Here is a 21,797-nt window from a genome sequence, read left to right as displayed (position 1 = left end):
TGGGTCTAGAGGCTTGGCTTGAGGCTGGGGTCTTGGGTCTAGAGGCTTGGCTTGAGGCTGGGGTCTTGGGTCTAGAGGCTTGGCTTGAGGCTGGGGTCTTGGGTCTAGAGGCTTGGCTTGGGATCCTCAAGGCTAGGGGTCTTGGGTCTTGAGCTTGGCTTGGGATCCTCGAGCCTTGGGGTCTTGGGTCTTGAGCTTGGCTTGGGATCCTTGAGGCTGGGGTCTTGGGTCTTGAGCTTGGTTTGAGATCCTCGAGGTTTGAGGTCTTGGGTCTTGAGCTTGGTTTGAGATCCTCGAGGCTTGAGGTCTTGGGTCTTGAGCTTGGCTTGGGATCCTCGAGGCTTGGGGTATTGGGTCTTGAGCTTGGCTTGGGATCCTTTAGGCTTGGGGTCTTGGGTCTTGAGCTTGGCTTGGGATCCTCGAACCTTGGGGTCTTGGGTCTTGAGCTTGGCTTGGGATTGTTGAGGCTTGAGGTCTTGGGTCTTGAGCTTGGCTTGGGATCCTCGAGGCTTGGGTTCTTGGGTCTTGAGCTTGGCTTGGGATCCTTGAGGCTTGAGGTCTTGGGTCTTGAGCTTGGCTGCAGGCTGGGGTCTTGGGTCTTGAGCTTGGCTTGGGATCCTCGAGACTTGGGTTCTTGGAGCTTGGCTTGGCTTGGGATCCTTGAGGCTTGGGGTCTTTGCCTTGAAATGTGGAGGCTGATAACTCAGAGACTGGAGCTGAGAGACAGACTGGGAACTGAACATCAACTTAGAGCTGGGACTTATCCTTCGACAAGCCAGGACTCATTTTTAACACAACACAAACATGAGACAGGACAGAACATTGACATAGAGCTTGGACTTATCTTACGACAAGCCAGGACTCAACTTCATCTCCACACCAAGGTGGAACAGGTCTCTCCGTCAGGTAACAGCAGAATGGCCAGACTTACCCAACAAAAGCAAGGACAAGACAAGACAGGTCCCCCCCACAGGGCAATGACAAAAGGGCTTGGCTTACTCCACAGAGGCAAGGACAAGACAGGACAGATTCCCCCCACAGGGCAACAGCAAAATGGCCTGGCTTACCCCACAGAGGTGAGGACAAGACAAGGCAGATTCCCCTGCAGGGAAACGGCAAAACGGCCTGGCCTACCCCACAGAGGCAAGGACAAGAAGAGACACACACAAAAGAACGACAGACAGTTCCATCTCTGCTCCAAGGAAGCTCCGAGTCTCAGTTTGGCCAGCAACCTCCACTGGCTACAGAAACAGCCAGATCCCTACCTAGCTTGGAGTGGCTGGCAGCCACTCAGCTGGCCCAGGAAACAGCTGAATCCATACCGCAAAGACCACTCCAATGAGTGGCAACAAGGCTCCATGAAGCAGTGGTCCTCCAACCAGGCCTAGAGATCACAAATGGTTTCATCAGCAAGTTGCTCCAAGGGGGACTGACAAGACAAACCAGCAGCCCACACTCAACCCCAAGGCTACTTAAATTGCAAGCCCAAGGATGAAAATCAGGTGCCTATGATTAACTCAAACAAGGGTCAGCTGGAAGACCCGGAGTCCTGTGTCCACGGACCGGACCGTGAACCGGAATGGGGACTTTACGGACCGGACCATGACAGTTCAAGGTTATTGCACAGGACCAGTCATTTTTAGGCCTTGGTCCAAACATGGACCGATGAGTTATATTCCAAAGAGGGAGGTGGGAGTGACTACTATTGACACTGAGGCAGCATTGTTCAGTTGTGGAAAATCAAAGCAAAAGTGCAGATGCTGAAAATCTGAGGTAAAACCAAAAAACACTGGGAAGACCCATGTCAGGCTGCATCAGTGGAAGGGGACTTGACCAACGTCTCAGGTACAGGACCCTTCACCAGAACTGAGAACTCTTCCTTCGGCATTTTTGGTTTGTAATTTAGTCACTGAAATCCTGTTTGTGAGACTTGCCTTGTCTCCTTCAGTACAACAGTTTCTCACTGAGAAGTGCTTTGGGAGTTCTAGGAATCCAAATCCTTTCTTGCGTGCTTTGAGGAAGGCTATGCAAATGCAGCTTGCTGTTGTCAACAGTTGTGTGAGTGACATTTCTGACAGTCAAGGTGGTCTGACTGGCAGATCTGCTGTCTCAGGAGATGGGCTTCCAGTAGTCTTCCCCCAGCTAGGCTTTCCCCAGGAGCTCTGCTCTCCCCGTCACGTGTACTTCATTTGCTGTTAATGCTGGCTGCCGCTTGAGCAAAATGGGTGCAACATGACAGGCCGATAAATTATTGACAATCGCTGTAAGTTGAAGATGGTACTTCAATTACAGAAATGTGAATTTTTATTCGGTTCCCTTCCCTGCAAAACAGAAATACTGTGACAGAACTAATCAGCATCATTGTGAGTGAGCCACTTTCAGATGGTCTGTCAAGGGGACCTGACTAATTTATCAAACAGTTCACTGACTCTAATGCATGTATGTAACTCACCGCACGGATAGACAGTTGCATCCCACTCCATCTGAAAACTCATTCAATATAAAAGCAGAAAACACTGGAAGCACTTAGAAGGTCAGGTGGCAACAGTGAAGAGAGAGAGAGAGAGAATGTTTCAAATTAAAAAATCTTCGTGTAAGGTCTTGATGCAAAATGTCACCTCCATAGATGCTGCCTGACCTGCTGACTTCCTCCAGCATTTTGTGTGTTTTACTCATCTGCAGAATCCCTTATGTTTACCCTTCACCATCTGTGTTTTTCTCTCTACAGATGCTGCCCAACCTGAAGTGTTTCCAGTTTCTGAATTTTTTATTTCAGGACTTCCAGCGCCTGCAGCTCCAGGTCACTCATTGAGGGGAGATTGAGTCGTCTGGGACTGTACTCGCTGGAATTCAGAAGAGTGAGAGGAGATCATCTAGAGACATATAAAATTATGAAAGGGGTAGATAAGATGGAGGCAGGAAAGTTGTTTCCACTGGTAGGTGAGACTAGAACTAGGGGACATTGCCTCAAGATTCGGGGGGAGTACCTGATAAAGTGGCCACTGAGTGAATGTTCATGGTCTTCTGTTGCTGTAGCCCGTCCACTTCAACAGTTGACATGTTGTGCATTCACTGATGGTCTTCTGCACATCACTGTTGTAATGTGTGGTTGTTTGAGTTACTGTTGCCTTCATATCAGCTTGAACCAGTCTGGCCATTGGGACTGTGCTGTAGAGCTGTACACAGGGACTGTACTGTGGGACTGTACTGTAGAGCTGTACACAGAGACTGTACTGTGGGACTGTGCTGTAGAACTGTACACAGGGACTGTACTGTGGGACTGTACTGTAGAGCTGTACACAGAGACTGTACTGTGGGACTGTGCTGTAGAGCTGTACACAGGGACTGTACTGTGGAGGAAAGGACTGAATGCAGATATGATGTATTTCTCAGCCCAGCAGATTCTCCACTAATGCTTACAGCCTGCAACTGCTTGTGATTTTCTGTTTGTTCTCTTGTGGTACTTCTTCCAGCTGTGTGAGCTTCCAAACACATCACTCAGCATAGTCCCAGCACAATTCCTTTTAGCCCAGGGAATCTCCACACAAGACCCATTTGCAGCCCTGCAGACGCAGCACTGCTTTGGTCGCCATTTGACACTACGGTCTGGCTCCATACTTCTCACCCACAGCAAGGCCCCGTGGTGTGGCTCCATAATGGAGCTCCATGGTGCGGCTTCATGTCACAGCTCACAGCGCCATTGCATGGTACAACTCCGTAACCCATCCCCATGGTGTGGCACCATGACGGAGCTCTGTGGTACAGCCTCTTGTTATAGCTCCAGAGTTATGGTCCTGTGATGCAGCTCCATGTTCTGGCTCCTTGGGCCATCTCCACAGTCAGGCTACATGCCACAACTCCATAATATGGCTGGTTATACACCACTGACTTGGCATCTGTACCAAAGTGGTTATAGCTAAGGCTTCATGAAGGGCTTCTCCTCTACAGAGGTAACACAGAACTGTTGGATGAGGCTCCATCACCTGCCCAGGGAAGGAGTGAAACCTGTGGACAAGATGGCCTCAGTTCGATCTGGTCAATTTGGATTGGAGAAGCCTGAGGGGAAGGGGCCTAAAAGCGGACAAGCCACCAGAACCTGATGGACTGCATGCCAGGCTTTTTAAAGGAAGTGGCCTATTGCCTGACAATCTTCATAACCACCCACACCATGTCTTCTTCTCACTACTACTATTGGGCATGAGGTATAGAAACCCTAGATCCCACACCCCCAGGTTCAGGAACAGTTATTACCATCAGGCTCCTGAACCAGCATGGATAACTTCAATCAATATTACTATGAACTGATTCTACTGACTCACTTTCAAGGACTCTTTACAACACACGTTCTCAGTATTATTTTTCATTTGCACAGTGTGCCTTCTCTTTTACATTGGTTGCTTCTCTGTCTTGGCATCGGGTGGTGAGATGGCGATACGTCTCTACCAAACGAGGTGCAAGAGACACCTTCCCTCTGCTAGCCTGCAGGTCACCCTGGGCAAAGTATAGCACCCGCTTAACACCCCCCCCCCACCTGATCAGGCTCACGTGAAGCCATGGCAGGAGGTGGTGGATAGCCGTATGAGCAGCCGGTGCACATCACAAGTCCTGGTTATGCGATCACTGACATCAGGCAGACAATCTCTGAGGAGTACTGATAATGACTGGGGTCACCCGTCTTGTAAAGACACTGCCCAGAAGAAGGCGATGGCAAACCACTTCCGCAGAAAAATTATCAAAAACGATCATGGTCATGGGATAGTTTTTCCATATTTTCTATTATACAGTATCATAGACAAAATGCTGGAGGAACTCAGGAGGCCAGGCAGCATCTATGGAAAAGAGTACAGTCAACGTTTTGGGCTGAGACTCTTCAGCAGAAGAAGATGAGGAGTAGATTTTAAAGGGGGGGGGCGGGGTGGACCAGAGAGAAAATCACCAAGTGTTTGGTGAAACCGAGAGAGGGAGGGAAGAAGTAAAGAGCTGGGAAGTTGATTGGTGAAGGACATACAGGGTTGCAGAAGGAACAGTATTGTACAGTATGTCATTTTTCATCCATAAATGCTTGTAAGAAAATGAATATATGTGGTAACATAGATGTACATTGATAATAAATTTACTTTGAACTTTAGCTCATGCATCTTTAGGAGGGCTTATTGGATTGCAAAAGATTACAAAACAGGAATTGTGACTCCCTTGTTCAAAAAGCAGAATGGGAGAAGGTGGAAAGCTATGGGCCAGTTAATTGAACATCTATCATTGGCAAATTGCTAAAGTCAGTAATCAAAAATAAAATAATTAATCGTTGAAGAAAGCTGAATCTTGTCATCACAGTTTTAGGAAAAATCATGCTTAAATTCCTTGAGAATATGGAACGTTGAAAGAGGAGAAACCGCAGATATAGTATATTTAGATTCCGAATGGCATTTGACAAGGTACTGCATAAGAAGTTGGTGCATGAAGTCAGTGACCAAGGTATCGAACAAAGTGTGTTTGGATGAATTGAAAACTGCATATCTCATAAAAAAACAAGAGTTAGAATAAATCTGTCCTTTTCAGATTGAAAGAGGTAATTAATGGAGTACCTCAGGGATCAGCTTTGTTCACTATTAGTGAGCTGGAGGAGGGAACAGTGCGTAAGGTTACTAAATATGCCGGTGATGCAGAAGTAGGTGGAAGGGCATTTTGTGATCAGAACACTATGATTCTGCAAAGGGATATGGATAGGTTTATTGAGTGGCAGAAGATTGACAAATAATGTTATAGAGTCATAGAAAAGTTCAGCACAGTCACAGGCTCTTCGGCGCCTCTAGTCCATGCCGAATGATCTACCTACTCTCATCGACCTGCACTGGGACCACAGCCCTCCATATTCCTACCTTCCATCTACCTATCCAAACTTCTCTTAAATTTTGAAGTTGAGCTCGCATGCACCACTTGTGCTGGCAGCTCATTCCACACTCGCACAATCCTTTGAGTGAAGAACTTCCCCCTCGTGTTGCCCTTAAACTTTTCTCCTTTCACCCTTAACCTATAACCTCTAGTTGTAGAACCAGTCAATCTCGGTGGAAAAAGCCTGCTTGCTTTACCCTATCTACACCCCTGACAACTTTGTATGCCTCTATCAAATCTCCTCGCAGTCTTCTATACTCCATAGAATAAAGTCCTAACCTACCAATCTTTCCTTATACCTCCGATCCTCCAGACCCAGCAATATCCTTGTAAATTTTCTCTGTACTCTTTCAACCTTATTTATGTCTTTCCTGTAGGTAGGTGACCAAAACTGCACAAATTCTCCAAATTAGGCCTCATCAACATTTTATACAACTTCAACTGTGAAAGTGTGACATTCCACACTTCAATAAGAGGGAACAAAAGGCAGAATTTTAGCTAGGTGGAAAGAGCTGCATGTGAGTGAGGCACACACAACATGCTGGAGGAACTCAGCAGGCCAGGCAACTGTACATTTTTTCTATAGATGGTGCCTGGCCTGCTGAGTTCCTCCAGCATTGTGTGTGTGCTGCTTGGATTTATCTCCTGTTTGCATGTGAGTGAAGTTTAGAGGAATCCAGGTGCTCCAGTACATGAAATACAAAAGTTAGCAGCTAGGTTCGGCAAGCAGCTAAGGAGGCAGGTGACACGTTGGCCTTTATTATAAAGGCATGTGAATAGGGAGGTTTTGGTAAAGCTGACAGGATGTTGGTGAGGCCACACTTGGAAAACTGGGCACAACTTGCTCACTTTAATTCAAAAAGGATACAGCAACATTTTGGGTGGGGGTGGAGATACGTCTCTACCAAAGGAGATGTAAAGCACTCTTTCCCTCCGCTACCCTGTAGGTCACCCTCGGGCAAGGTGTAGCACCCGCTTAGCCCCACAAGCAGGTTCAGGTGAAGCCATGGAAGGAGATGGTGGATGGTCATATGAGCGGCTGGTGTATATCACAAGTCCTGGCTATGTGACCACTGTGGCCAGGCAGACAATCCCTGAAGAGTATTGATAATGGCTGGGGTCACCCGTCTTGTAAAGACACTGTCCAGAAGAAGGCAATGGCAAACCACTGCTGTAGAAAAATTTGCCTAAAACAATCATGATCATGAAGACCATGATCGTCCACGTCATACAATATGGCACATAACGATGATGTCATATGGTACGGCACATAATGATGATGTCATATGGTATGGCACATAATGGTGGTGATGATGATAGTAACAATGGAGCCAGTTCAGAGGAAATTCACCAGGTTAATTCTTTGGATGGAAGGATTGTCCTTTCAAGAGAGACGAAGATCTGTATTTCCTGGAATTTAGAAGAATTTGAAATGACAATATTCAAATACCTATGATCCCAAGAAGGCTCAACAGGGTGGATGTTGAGATATTTTCTCTAGTAGGAGATTATTGATCAAGGGAACATAACTACAATGTATGGGCTAGTCATTTCAAACTGAGGTACATAGAAATGTCTTTTTGCAGTGGAGGGTGAATCACTAGAAGTCTGTGTCCTGGTGGATGGTGGGATCTGGATAAGCAGAAGTATTTAAAATAGAGATGGATGAAAAAAAGACAGATTGAGGAAGAGAGTGGTATGGAGAAATGGTGTTGAGGCCGGCCTAGACCAGCAATGGTTATACTGAATGGTGGGGCAGACCTGAGGAGCCTGATGGCATACCCTGCTCCCATTGTCTAGCATTTTTGTCTGTGTTAGGCCAAACATATCATTTCCCTTGATGAATCAAACAAGATCTCAAGTTCCAAAGGTTTTCCAGGTTGTGTGTAGGGAGGACTATAGTGGATGGCAGCCCAGTGCTGATGCTCACTATAGGCTCATACACACCACCGGGGCTCAGAGCCAAAGGGCAGCTGGGAGACCCATCCCAGGAGTGTGGGACATTGGGAAAAGATGGGACAAAAGGTGGAAGAGCTGCGTGTCTGGCACTTGTGACTCAGTGTTCCCTCCTCTCCCTTCCAGGGCCCTCACTGATCTCCTGAAGCAGCAGGGAAACCCCCCGATGGATTGCATCGAGCGCGATGGGAGTGTCGGAGCAGTTCAGGTGCCCATCACGGGCAGTCTCTCGCCGAGACCATCGAGGAACACTGCTGGTAGGTAGCCCCTCCTTCACCAACAGCCACTTTCGGCGACGCCTGCTGAGATTACAGCTCCGAGATTAAGGGCCAAAGCAACTCCTGCAGTGTGAAGTGATGGATGCCCCATGGACTGTACGGTCCTCACTGACCCAACATACTCCAGACCTGAGTCAGGTATTCCTTCCATATAACACTGGCATCAGGGGTCAGCAGTGATCCAAATGTCCAACAAGTTGTTCATGGGTCAGGTGGGAGGGGGCTAAATTCAATCTGATACCAGAGGGCATGCATATATAAGATGAGAAGGGGATGTTAGGGGAAAGTTTTCATACTCAGGGAGTGATGGGTGCCTGGAATGAGCTGCCTGGGGTGGTGGTAGAGGCTGAAGCATTGCAGACTTTTAACGGACATTTAGATGGGCAATTGAATGTGAGGGAAATGGAAGCATATGGACATCGTGTAGGCAGAAGGGATTAGCTTGGCAGGCCATCTGAGTCCTAATTCAATTGGTTCAGCACAACATTGTGGGCCGAAGGGCCTGTTTCTGTGCTCTACCGTTCTATAAGTGACAGTCACTGCAGTTGAGTGTGGCTGTGAGCCTCGGCGCTGGTCCAGATGTGGCACAGCGCCAGTTCATCGGATCCAGATGTTTATCGATGAATGTGTTGGAGTCCAGATGTGCAGCCACGAGCACGCAGATGTCTACCGACCCGTCGGTTCAGATCTTCTGAATGTGTAGCCATCTCATTGAGGTCACCCACGGTGCAGGCACGTTAAATGTTGAAAACAACCCTGCTTTCGTCAATAGAATCTCAATGTGTCACTCTGATGGAGCGCTGTGTAGGTACACTGAATCAGAAACAGATTTAACATCACTGGCATATGTTATGATACTCGCTGTTTCGCTGCAGCAGTACATTGCAATACACAATAAACATCCATAAATTACAATAAGAAATATATATTAAAATTAAATTTAAAACATGGTGCATAAAGAGAGCAAAGCAATGGCGAGGTAGTACGCATTCAGAAATCCGATGGTGGAGGGGAAGGAGCTGTTTCTATAATGTTGAGTGTGTGTCTTCAGGCTCCTGTACCTCCTGCTTGATGAGAAGAGGGCACGTCCTGCCTGTCGGGGGTCCTTAATGATGCACGCTGCCTTCTTAAGCCATCGCCTTTTGAAGGTGTCCTCGATGCTTCCCAAAGAAGGTGCCTGTGTGTCAGGACAAGAGAAAGGGTAGCAGGGAGAGTGTGCAGGCAGCAACCCATCATCCAGCTTCTCCACACTACGACAAGAAGCTCTTTGGCCAGTGACTTGCTGCTCCCAGTGCACAGGATATCAGGCAATACGAGGCTTACTCATAGATGCGTTTGCAAATGATAATCAAGTCTCCAGGGTCAGCTCCTCGAGTGGAGAGACTGCTGGGCCGGGCACATTGCCTGGACTCAGACTGGAGGCAGCTGGTGGAACGAGGTCTGCTACGTTCAGCACAGACAAAACTCTGTCCACCTCAGTCAAAGCAGTGTACCCCAGAGGTTGCTGCTCACGGAGAGGCAGATGAGTAATTACAGGAACACTCACAACATGCTGGAGGAACTCAGCAGGTCAAGCAGCCTCCATGGAAACGATCAGTCAACGATTCAGGCCAGAACCCTTCGTCAGGACTGAAGAGGGAAGGGGCAGAGGCCCTATAAAGAAGGTGGGAAGGAGATGGCTAGTAGGTTCCAGGTGCACCTCATATACCATCTGGGTAGTCTTCAGCCCCTTGGTATGAACACTGAATTCTCCAACTTCCGGTAATTCCCTCCCCCTCCCTTCCTCTATCCCTATTTCATTCTGCCCCCTCCCCCAGCTGCCTATCACCTCCCTCATGGTTCCAACTCCTTCTACTACCCATTGTGCTTTCCCTTATTCCTCCTTCACCTTTCCTGCCTATTCCCTCCCTGCTCCCCCTCCTCCACCCCTTTATCTTTCCCCTTACTGGTTTTTCACCTGGAACCTACCAGCCTTCTCCTTCCCACCCTCCCCCCACCTTCTCTATAGGGCCTCTGCCCCTTCCCTCTACAGTCCTGATGAAGGGTTCCGGCCCGAAACGTTGACTGATCATTTCCATGGATGCTGCCCGACCTGCTGAGTTCCTCCACTGTGTTGTGAGTGTTGCTTTGACCCCAGCATCTGCAGAGTATTTTGTGTTGTGTTGAGTAATTACAGGAGCAGCTGAAGTGTGGGCCTGAAGGAGTGTGTCGGTGCTTACAGGGAGTCGTGAGGTGTGTAGTCAGTTTCCCTGGGGGACTCCGCGAAGTGTGTCAGCATTTACAGAGTGTCACCAGGGCATGTGTCCGTGTTTACAAGGGGTCCTGGGGAGTGTCGGTACTTATTGGGGGAGCTAAGGATAGTGTCAGCTTTTAGAGGCGGACCCAGGGGGTGTGTCAGTATTTACTGGGGGACCCAGGGGTGTGTCAGTATTTACTGGGGGAACAAGGGGGGGGGTGTCAGTATTTACTGGGGGAACAAGGGGGGGGGTGTCAGTATTTACTGGGGGAACAAGGGGGTGTGTCAGTATTTACTGGGGGAACAAGGGGGGTGTCAGTATTTACTGGGGGACCCAGGGAGTGTGTCAGTATTTACTGGGGACCCAGGGAGTGTGTCGATATTTACTGGGGACCCAGGGAGTGTGTCAGTATTTACTGGGGACCCAGGGGATGTGTCAGTATTTACCAGGGGACTCAGGGGTGTGTCAGTATTTGCTGGGGGACCCAGGGGATGTATCAGTATTTACTGGGGGGCCCAGGGGGTGTGTCAATATTTACTGGGGGAACAAGGGTGTGTGTCAGTATTTACTGGGGGGCCCAGGGGGTGTGTCAGTATTTACAGGGAGATTGAGGGAGTGTGTCAGTATTTACAGGAAGATCGAGGGAGTGTGTCAGTATTTACAGGGAGGTCGAGGGAGTCTGTCAGTATTTACAGGGAGATCGAGGGGGTGTGTCAGTATTTACAGGGAGATCGAGGGAGTGTGTCAGTATTTACAGGGTGGGGGCTAGGTAATGTGTCAGTATTCACAGGGAGACCAGGGAGTGTGTCATTACATAGAAGCAGACACAGGTAGTTTTGTCAGTATTTAAAGGGAGACCAAGGGGTGTGTCAGTACTTGAGACCATAGGCCCGTAAGACATAGGAACAGAATTAGGCCATTCAGCCCTTTGAGTCTGCTCTCCCATTCCATCATCCTGGATCCCACTCAACCCCATACACCTGCCTTCTCGCCATATCCTTTGACGCCCTGACCGATCAGGAAATGACCAACTTCCGCCTTAAATATAAGCACGGACTTGGCCTCCACTGCAGTCTGTGACAGAGCGTTCCACAGATTTACTGCTCTCTGGCTCACAGAATTCCTCCTTACCTCTGTTTTAAAGGGTCGCCCCTCAATTTTGAGGCTGTGACTTTTTGTTCTGGATACTCCCACCATAGGAAACATCCTCTTCACATCCACTCTATCTAGTCTCTTCAACATTCGGTAGGTTTCGATGAGATCTACTCCCCCTGCAGTCTTCTAAATTCCAGTGAGTACAGGTCCAAAGCTGCCAAATACTCCTCATATGTTAACCCCTTCATTCCTGGAATCATCTTTATGAACCTTCTCTGGACTCTCTCCAATGACAACACATCCTTTCTGAGATACGAGGCCCAAAAATGTTGACAACACTCCTACTGCAGCCTGACTAGTGTTTTATAAAGCCTCAGCATTATCTCCATGCTTTTATATTCTGTTCCCATTGAAATAAATGTGATCTTTGCACTTGCCTTCTTCACCATAGACTCAACTTGCAAATTAACCTTCTGGGAGTCTTGCATGAGGACTCAAGTCCCTCTGCACCTCTGATAACCATATAACAATTACAGCACGGAAACAGGCCATCTCGGCCCTTCTAGTCCATGCCGAACTCTTACTCTCACCTCGTCCCACCGACCTGCACTCAGCCCATAACCCTCCATTCCTTTCCTGTCCATATATCTATCCAATTTAACTTTAAACGACAATATCGAACTTGCCTCAACCACTTCTGCTGGAAGCTCATTCCACACAGCTACCACTCTCTGAGTAAAGAAGTTCCCCCTCATGTTACCCCTAAACTTTTGTCCTTTAACTCTCAACTCATGTCCTCTTGTTTGAATCTTTCCCACTCTCAATGGAATTTTCTCCCCATTTGGATAATATCCACATTATTGTTCCTTTTACTAAAATGCATTATCATACATTTCCGAACACTATATTCCATCTGTCACTTTTTTGCCCATTCTTCCAATTTGTCTAAGTCCTTTTGCAGTCGCATTGCTTCCTCAGCACTACCTACCCCTCCACCTATCTTTGTATCATCCACAAACTTTGCCACAAAGCCATCAATTCCATTATCTAAATCATTGACAAACAATGTGAAAAGTAGCAGTCCCAATACTGACCCCTGAGGAACACCACTAGTCACCAACAGTCAACCAGAAAAGGCCCCCTTTTATTCCCACTTGCTGCCTCCTGCCTGCCAGCCATTCCTCTATCCATGCCAGTATCTTTCCTGTAACACCATTGGATTTTATCTTGTTAAGCAGCCCTATGCATGGCACCTTATCAAGCGCCTTTTGAAAATCCAAGTAAAAGATATCTACTGCCTCTCCTTTGTCCACCCTGATTGTTACTTCCTCAGAAAACTTTAACAGATTTGTCAGGCAAGATTTCCCTTGACAGAAACCATGGTGACTTTGACTTATTTTATAATTAGTCTCCAAGTTCCTCAAAACCTCATCCTTAATAGACTTCAACACTTTCCCAGCCAATGAGGTTAGGCTAACTAGTCTATAATTTCCTTTCTTTTGCCATCCTCTCTTCCTAAAGAGTGGAGTGACATATGCAATTTTCCACTGATCCGGGATCATGCCAGAATCAAGTGATTCTTGAAAGATCATGACCAATGCATCCGTTATCTCTTCAGCAACCTCTCTCAGGACTCTGGGATGTAGTCCATCTGGTCCAGGTGACTTATCCACCTTAAGACCTTTGAGTTTCCCTGGCACTTTTCCCTTTGTAATAGCAATGGCACTCACTCCTGCTACTTACTGGGGTGCCTGGGATTCTGTTTGTATTTAGAGGGGGAACCAGGGAGTGTGTCTGAATTTACTGGGAGAGCCAACGAGTGGGTCAGTATTTACAGAGGATCTAGGGATTGTGTCAGTATTTACAGAGGACCAGGGAGTGTGTCTGAATTTAGTGGGGGAGCCAGAGAGTGGGTCAGTATTTACAGAGGACCCAGGGAGTGAGTCAGTATTTACAGAGGACCCAGGGAGTGAGTCAGTATTTACAGAGGACCAGGGAGTGTGTCAGTATTTACTGGGGGAGCCAGAGAGTGTGTCAGTATTTACAGAGGACCCAGAGAGTGGGTCAGTATTTACAGAGGACCCAGAGAGTGAGTCAGTATTTGCAGAGGACCGAGGGAGTGAGTCAGTATTTACAGAGGACCAGGGAGTGTGTCAGTATTTACTGGGGGAGCCAGAGAGTGTGTCAGTATTTACGGAGGACCCAGGGAGTGAGTCAGTATTTGCAGAGGACCCAGGGAGTGAGTCAGTATTTACAGAGGACCCAGGGAGTGAGTCAGTATTTGCAGAGGACCAGGGAGGTTGTCAGTATTTGCAGAGGACCAGGGAGTGGGTCAGTATTTATAGAAGACCAATGAGTATGTCAGTATCCACAGGGAGACCCAAGAATGGTGTCAGGATTTACAGGGAGATCCAAGGAGTATGTCTGTATTTACAGGGAGACCCAGGGAATGTGTCTGTATTTACTGGGGTAGCAGGGAATGTGTCAGTATTTAGAGTCAGATAAGGGGACCAAGGGTGTGTGTCAGTATTTACTGGGGACCTGGGAGGATGTCAGTATTTACTATGGGACTGAGGGACTGTGTCAGTTTTCACAGGGGTCACAAGAAGTGTGTCAGTATTTACTGGGGGCGCAGTGGGTGTATCAGTATTAACAGAGGGCCAGGGAGCACGTTAGTAATTACAGGGTGATCTGGGGAGTGTATCAGTGTCGTGAAATTTACTGTTATACGGCAGATTTACATTGCAATATATTATGATAAATAAGCTAAAAGTTGCAGTAAACAAATATATTGTGTGTGTGTGTGTGTGTGTGTATTTAAAAAATTAAATTAAATAATTATGCAAAAAGAGAAACAAAAGCAGTGAGGTAGTGTTCATGGGTTCATTGTCTGTTCAGATATCTGATGGCAGATGGGAAGAAGCTGTTCCTGACTCACTGAGTGTGTGCCTTCAGGCTTCTGTACCTCCTTCCTGATGGTAGCAGTGAGAACAAGGCATGTCCTGGGTGATGGGGGTCCTTAATGATGCCACCTTTTTGTGGCATCGGTCTTTGACCACTTCCTGGGTGACGAGGAGCATCATACAGAACATCTTCAGCAGTTTCCTGGGGAAGTTTTAATATTCGCACAGTTCACGGGAATGTAATTGGTTTTTCCAGGGTCCCAGGATGTGTAAGAATTTTCGGAGACTACCTCAAATTGTACATTACAAAACATGCCATTCAGTCCCCCACTTCCACCCCAGCCTTTCTGCCCATAAATACTAGTCCAATTTGCCCTTTTTAGTATCATATCCCCCCTATTGCTTATGTTTTTGAGTTCCTGACTGAAAGCTCCTTCAACATAGTATATGTTCCTGAACCCAGCACCTCCTCTGGCAGCATATTCCAAATATCGATCATTCTCTTTGTAACAAAAAATACCCCAAATCCCCCTTAACATTGCTCCCTCAAACCTGTGCCTTCTCATTTCTGATAGCCCTACACTGGGAAAAATACTGACAGTCTAGATATCCTGCGCTTACGGTAGTATTACGGTTGGTTGGTTGGTTGTTCGTCCATCGTTGGCATCGATGAGGACCTCGACACCATTTATGATGGTGTCGAGACTAGCGCGTGATTTGGATTTAAGTGAGGGAGAGTTGCGCAGCGTCAGCTTCACTCTCTCTTCCCAATTCCCATCTGGATCCAGTGGCAAGACAGAGTCTAGACGGCTGGAGATGGGACTAGATGCAGTGGATGACCAGGACGTCTTCTGTGTCTTGTCGTGCTCTACACGTTCCACGACGCTTGCAGAGACCGCCTTCTTGACCGTTGGACCTTCCATTGGTTCCGTCCGCTCAATCCGCCGGAGTCTGTCTTCGCATGCTGGGATAGACAACTCCCTATCTTACTGAGGGTTTGAGACCCGTCGGCTACCCTCACCTGGTTTAGCCGGCTTGTCGAAGCCGTTGCCCGGGGTGTGGCCGCTGTCACGTGCAAACAGCTACGGGGAGCCACAGGTGAGAGCTGAGAACCAGGGGGGGACCAAAGGTGGACTAACAGCCCTGAAAAGGACACGACATGCTCCCCCACCAGAGGTGCTACCCCTCCTTGACACCCCATACACCCCGGTAGTATTATACTCCTTAACCAAGTCACCCTTCAGTCCCGTCATAAACACAAGCAAACCTGAAGATGCTGGTAATCCAAGGAAAACACACACACACACACACACACACCACACACACAATGCTGGTGGAACTCAGCAGGCCAGGGGTCCTGATGAAGGGTCTCAGCCTGAAACGTCGACTGTAGTCTTTCCCAAAGTTGCTGCCTGGCCTGCAGAGTCATTTTGTGTGTGTGTGTTGCTTGGATTTCCAGCAACAGCAGATTTTCTCTTGTCTATAACAGTTACACCATGACATCCCAACTCTTCCATTCTACAGCCTAACCATGCCAAATGCCTTCATTTAGCGCCCTATCACTCTGTGCTGATACTTTGAGGGAACTGTGACTTGGATCCCTTGATCATCATTCCTTCCTGCCCTACATGTCCTACCCCCATTCTGTTCCCCAAAACACAGTGCCTCACTCAAATTCCACCTGCCAAAGTTCTGCCCAATTTCCCACTTGCTGTAGCCTTAGATAACCTACCTTGCTATCCAGAGTACCAGCAATTTTCACGTCATTCACAATTTTACTAATCATTCTGCCTAAATTTGCACCTAAGTTGTTAATATATATCACAAATAACATATTTCCCAGCACTGGTCCTGACGGTGCGCTGCTAGATATCGACTTTTCTTTAACAGAAGAAAATCTGTAGGCGCAGGAAATCCAAAGCAACACACATGAAATGCTGGAGGAACTCAGCAGGCCAGGCAGCGTCTAGGAAAAAGAGTAAACAGTCGACGTTTTGGGCTGAGACCCTTCTTCAGGTTCCATAGATGCTGCCTAACTTGCTGAGTTCCTCCCTTGGCATTTATGCCTGATCTCCAAAACCCTCTAAAATACTCATATGTTCCTTGTAAATGCTGGCCTCTCCCAGGCCCACCCTGTAAGCACAGGCACTCTAAGCAACTGGAATGAAACCAGTCCATTGAGGAGCACAGAGTGTGTAGAAGCAGGCTTCGAAAGGAAATTACAAGAGTAAAAGGAGATGAGAAGGTAAGAGTAAGGAGAATCCTTAGACTCTATAAAAAAGTATGTGAGAGGAAGAAGGCAGGCAGAAAATGAGTGGAATTTATCAGCAAGGAATCAGGATGGGACAGGGCTTTCACTGACAGATTGTACCTGTCCCTTCTCCCCCATCTTCTTATTCTTGCTTCTGCCAGGACCCGAAATGTTGACTGTTTATTCATTTCCATAGATGATTAGATGATGCCTGTCCTGCTGAGTTCCTCCAGCATTTTGTGTGTGTTGACTTTTCTTCTTAGAGCCACCTTTTCACAGCTACCATCGGGCAGCAGGTTCAGAAGCCTGAACTCCCACACCACCAGGTTCGAGGACAGCTGCTTCCTTTCAACAATTCGGTCTTGAACCTACCGTCAGAACCCTAATCACCACTACAGTTTAACAGCACTCTGATCACTTCGCATTAAAATCAATTTTGTCATTATTTTGCTCTCATTGTGTTCTTCCTTGTAAAAAATGGAGTACGATTTATGTTTATGAATGCTGCTTATCTCCTGCTGTGTGCATGTGACGCCATTGCATTTCATGTGTGCATACACGTGCTGTGCATATGACAAAAGACTCAACTTTAACTTTTAGTCAGGAAAATATCCTTTAGCCCCTGCCCTCTGCCTCTTATCACCAAGCCAGTTTTGGATCCAGTATATTGTATCCCATGTCATTACACTTCTGATCCAGCCTAATACTATATACTAACCTCCAGCTTACCTGTGGGCAGCAACGATGCAAAAACCCTCTGACAGGGTCTCAGCAGTCTCCTGCTTTGCTTCCCACAGCATCCTGCGATAGATCTCAAACAGCCCTTGGTGTTTATCCATTCTGATCCCTCCTAACAACTGACATCTCCAGATTCTTAATACTGCCATTCTCCTGGCTATCACGTAACCCTCTCTGAATTCACTAACCTTCACATCCTCCAGAATACAGACTGTAAGCATTCAGTCTGGACACACACACACACACACACAAAATACGAGAGGACCACAGCAAGTCGGGCAGCATCCATGGAGGAAAGTAAACGGTTGATATTTCAGGCCAAGACCCTTCATCTGGACTGGACAAGAAAGGGGCAGAACCCAGAATAAGAAGATGGAGGGAAGGGGAGTGGTAGCTAGGACCCTCTCCCTTCCTGATTCGTTACTGATGGATTCCAAAGTTCAAAGTACATTTATTATCAAAGTATGTATACATTATACAACCTTGAGATTCATTTCCTGACAAGCAATCACAAAGCAAGGAAACCTTAAAAGAACCTACTATTTTTCTATCTACCCTCTTTTTCTAACATACTTTTATAAGGATTTTCTTTACTCTTACCTTCAAGGTGAAGAGGGGCATTGATCGTGTGGATAGCCAGAGGCTTTTTCCTAACACAAGGGGGCATAGTTTTAAGGTGCTTGTAAATAGGTACTGAGGGATGTCAGGGGTAGGTTTTTCACACAGAGAGTGGTGGGGGTGTGGAAGGCACTGCCGACGGTGGTGGAAGCGGATACAATAGGGTCTTCTAAGAACCTCATAGATAGGAACATGGAGCTTAGAAAAATAGAGGGCTATGTGCTAGGGAAATTCCAGGCAGTTCCTAGAGTAGGTTACATGGTCGGCACAACATTGCGGGCCGAAGGGCCTGTAATGTGCTGTAGATTTCTATGTTCTATGTTACCTACCAAGGATATTTCACCTCCTTTTGCTCTTGTAATTTCTTTTTGAAGCCCCCTTCTACGCACTCCGTGCTCTTCAATGGACTGATTTCATTCCAGTGGCTTAGCGTGTCTGTGTTAACAGGATGTGCCTGGGAGTAGTCAGTACTTACAGGGAACATGTGAGTGAGTATTTAGACAGTTTTTGGAAATCAGACATTGAGTAAACACCAATGAGGAACTCAGCAGGTCAGACACTTACTTCCAGCCTGCTACACCGGCTGGGGTTTAGGGCAGCAATGAAGGTCCTCCATCTCTGTCCTTGGCCACTCAGATGTAGAAGGATTCTTCATTGCTGTTTCCATAACAGTTTTACTTTACCAGTTAGAGTTGTTAGCCCCGAACTGAACCCCCAAACTGATGGAACACTCTTAGTCTGACCTCTAGCCTTTGATCTGTTTGGCGTGGGTGACCCTATCAGGAGCCAATAGCTCTCCAGGTCACTGAGACACGCAAACCCCAACTAGGTTGTGCGCCTCCTGGAGGAGGCAGCATCTACGGAAAAGAATAAGAAGTTGGCGTTTCGGGCCAAGATGTAGAACGTTTATTCATTTCCATAGATGCTGCCCGACCGGCTGAGTTCCTCCAGTATTTTGTGCTTGTTAGATTTCCAGCATCCGCAGAATCTCTCGTGTTTATAAGTACCAAGGAACGATTCAGTATTTGGAAATGCATTTGGAATCCACCTTCAGTCCTGGGAGTGGTTCAATATTAAAAGAAACTCCCCAGATGGCCGTTTTCACCCAGAACTCTGTCATTATTTCCAAAGTATCTCCGGAAGAGCGTCCGAGTTTACAAATGCTCCTCAGTTACAGGTTAGTGTTCCCAAAATGAGAAAAATCGGGTCATTTTCCTGTCTGCCATTTCAGAAGCCTGCTCTGCTCCACGGAGATGGAATTAATTCCATCCACCTGTCATGCGTTATGTTTGCTGAGGGATGGACCCGGCGCTTCTTGGGAAATGTAGCTGTGGTTTTGAAAATGATTGTTTTGTAGAGTCTTTTTAAGTGGTATCTGTGGACTGCTGGCTCGAGTGATTGGGCTTTTACGACTCCTGCCATTGGCTCCGTTCCTCTCCAGTAATTTGGCTTGCGCCAGTGTTATGAGTGTTTGGAGGTTTGTTCCAATCACCGGGATGAATTATTTATCCTGCAGGAGATTTTGGTGCACATTTAAGTGGGTTCGTTATGGCTCGATTGGGCTGCTGTCGTTCGTTATAAACGACGGAGCATTTGGATGTCAAAGCATCACCCGGTCCCCAATTTACTCAGCAGGGGAGAGGGGAGAGCTTGCATTCGTGTTGCATGTTTGAGTGGGTGAGACAGTTCCGACCTATGATGGGTTTTGAAGTGTGGCCACTGCTTGCCTTGCAGATCTTCTCAGCATGGGGAGATACCCGAGTAACAACAAGGCAGAGACCGGTCGACGTGTGAGCGATAAATGTGGGCCATGGCAGCAGGGGCACTCATTTCTTTCCTTTGCAATGACCCCCATCTGGGAGATTGGCAGGGCCTCATCTCCAAGCTCCAGCTGTTCACAGCTACCCCTGTCCTGCGCCAGGTCCCTCAGAATTCCGGTGTGTACCCTGATCCCCGACATCTGTAGTCCCCAGTGTCATTGCCATGATCACACCTCCAGCACTCCCATTAGCTCTGAACACTGCAGAATAGCTTGAGGTTGAAGGGGGTGCTATATAAATGCAGCTCTGAATGCCCACTTTGAATGCAGATGCATTGATTGCATATTACCCAGTCATTGACAACAAAACACACTTCACTCCTCTCAGGTTTTGTTTGACAAATTCTTGCTAAAAGTCTATAAATTACTAAGTTGTTGCTTCATCCTGGCACCTGTGCCTTCAATTATAAGAGAACAGGTCTACATAGAGAAGTACAGCACAAGAACAGGCCATTCGGCCCACAACATTGTGCTAAAAAGTAAATCAAAAACACCAAACACTAATCCCTCCTACCTACACCATGTCCATATCCCTCCATCTTCCTCATATCCATGTGCCTATCCAAACGTCTCTTAGAAGCCTCGAACGTATTTGCCTCTACCACTGTACCAGGCAGCGCATTCCAGGCATCCACCACTCTCTGAGTAAAACACTTACCCCTCACATCCCCCTTGAACCTACCCCCTCTCTCCTTCAATGCATGCCCTCTGGTATTAGACATTTCAACCCTGGGAAACAGATACTCTCTGTCCACTCTATCTATGCCTCTCACAATCTTATAAATCTCTATCAGATCTCCTCTCAGCTTCTGGTGCTCCAGAGAAAACAACCCAAGTTTGTCCAGCCTCTTGTGATAGCACACGCCCTCTAAACCAGGCAGCACCCTGGCAAACCTCTTCTGCACCCTCTCCAAGGCCTCAATGTCCTTCTTATAGTGGGGTGACCAGAACAGTGCTGAGGTCACTCCAGCAACCCACCAGGAGCAGTTTCTGCTCCCTGGACGATGAGGTGAAGCTCTGTGGTAGCACTGGGAGAGTTCTGTGGCGTCCAGACACAGGTAAAGTTTGCGGAGATTGCAGGGCACAATGCTGTGTATGGTCTCACAAACTCTTATATATCCATACAATTTTAAAAGAGGCCACTCAGTCCATTGACTCTCAGTGCAATCCCATTCCCCAGTCATATCCCCTGTAAATGATGCTGTCCCAATTCCCATCAACCCTACCCAGATTCCATCACTCACCCACCCATAAAAGCCACAAAGTTATATAGCATGAACAAATGGCCCTCTGGCCAATTCTTGCCCAAGCCGACCAAGATGTATGTTGCAACTCTTCCCATCTCCCAGCACTTGGCCCATTCTGGTCACCCGTGTACCTGCCCACATATGAACCGGCCTCAGCCAGTTCCTCTGGCAGGTGGTCCATACATCTACCACCACTGTGTAAAAAAAAAGTTGCCCCTTTCACCTCTAACAAAACTATGCCCTCTAGTTCCCGATTCCCCAACCCTGGGGAAAAGACTGCTCATCCTGACGATTGCCCTCCTGACCTTATAAACCTCTAAGATCATCCCACGACCTCCTCGTCTCATTGCTACCATCAGGAAGGAGGTCCAGGAGCATGAAGACACACACTCAACGATTCAGGAACAGCTTCTTCCTCTTGGCCATCCAATTTCTGAATGGACATTGAACCCATGTACACTATCTCACTACTATTTCTATTTTTGCACTCCCCATTTAATTTAACTATTTTATTTTATTTTTTTTCTCCATTACTAGGTATTGCATTGTACTGCTGCCGCAAAGACAATAAATTTCTCGACGTATGCTAGTGATATTAAACCTGATTCTGATTCCTACACTCCAAGGAGTAAAGGTCCTAGGGGTAAATAAGCAATGATAATTAACCTCCCAACCCACATGCCTTTGAGAAGTGGGATAAAACTGGAGCACCCAGGGGAAATCCACATGGTCACAGGGGAATGTGTAGACAGCATCAGGTTGGGTT

General features: G+C 47.3%; 1 protein-coding gene across 2 annotated transcripts in view; it reads left to right on the top strand.

Moving 5' to 3' along the window:
• LOC140205424 (protein shisa-9-like) overlaps positions 1 to 21,797 on the top strand; it is a 138,768-nt gene that overhangs the window by 73,498 nt on the left and 43,473 nt on the right. For both annotated transcript variants that reach the window (XM_072273025.1, XM_072273024.1), the window contains exon 3: positions 7,972 to 8,102. In XM_072273025.1, the coding sequence (XP_072129126.1) occupies positions 7,972 to 8,102 (131 nt within the window). The remainder of the gene's footprint in view (positions 1 to 7,971; positions 8,103 to 21,797) is intronic.

Source organism: Mobula birostris, chromosome 11 (genome assembly GCF_030028105.1).
Source record: "Mobula birostris isolate sMobBir1 chromosome 11, sMobBir1.hap1, whole genome shotgun sequence".
NCBI classification, from domain to species: Eukaryota; Metazoa; Chordata; class Chondrichthyes; order Myliobatiformes; family Myliobatidae; genus Mobula; species Mobula birostris.
Note: the sequence above shows the minus strand (reverse complement) of the source record. Positions and strands in the feature narration are given on the sequence as shown.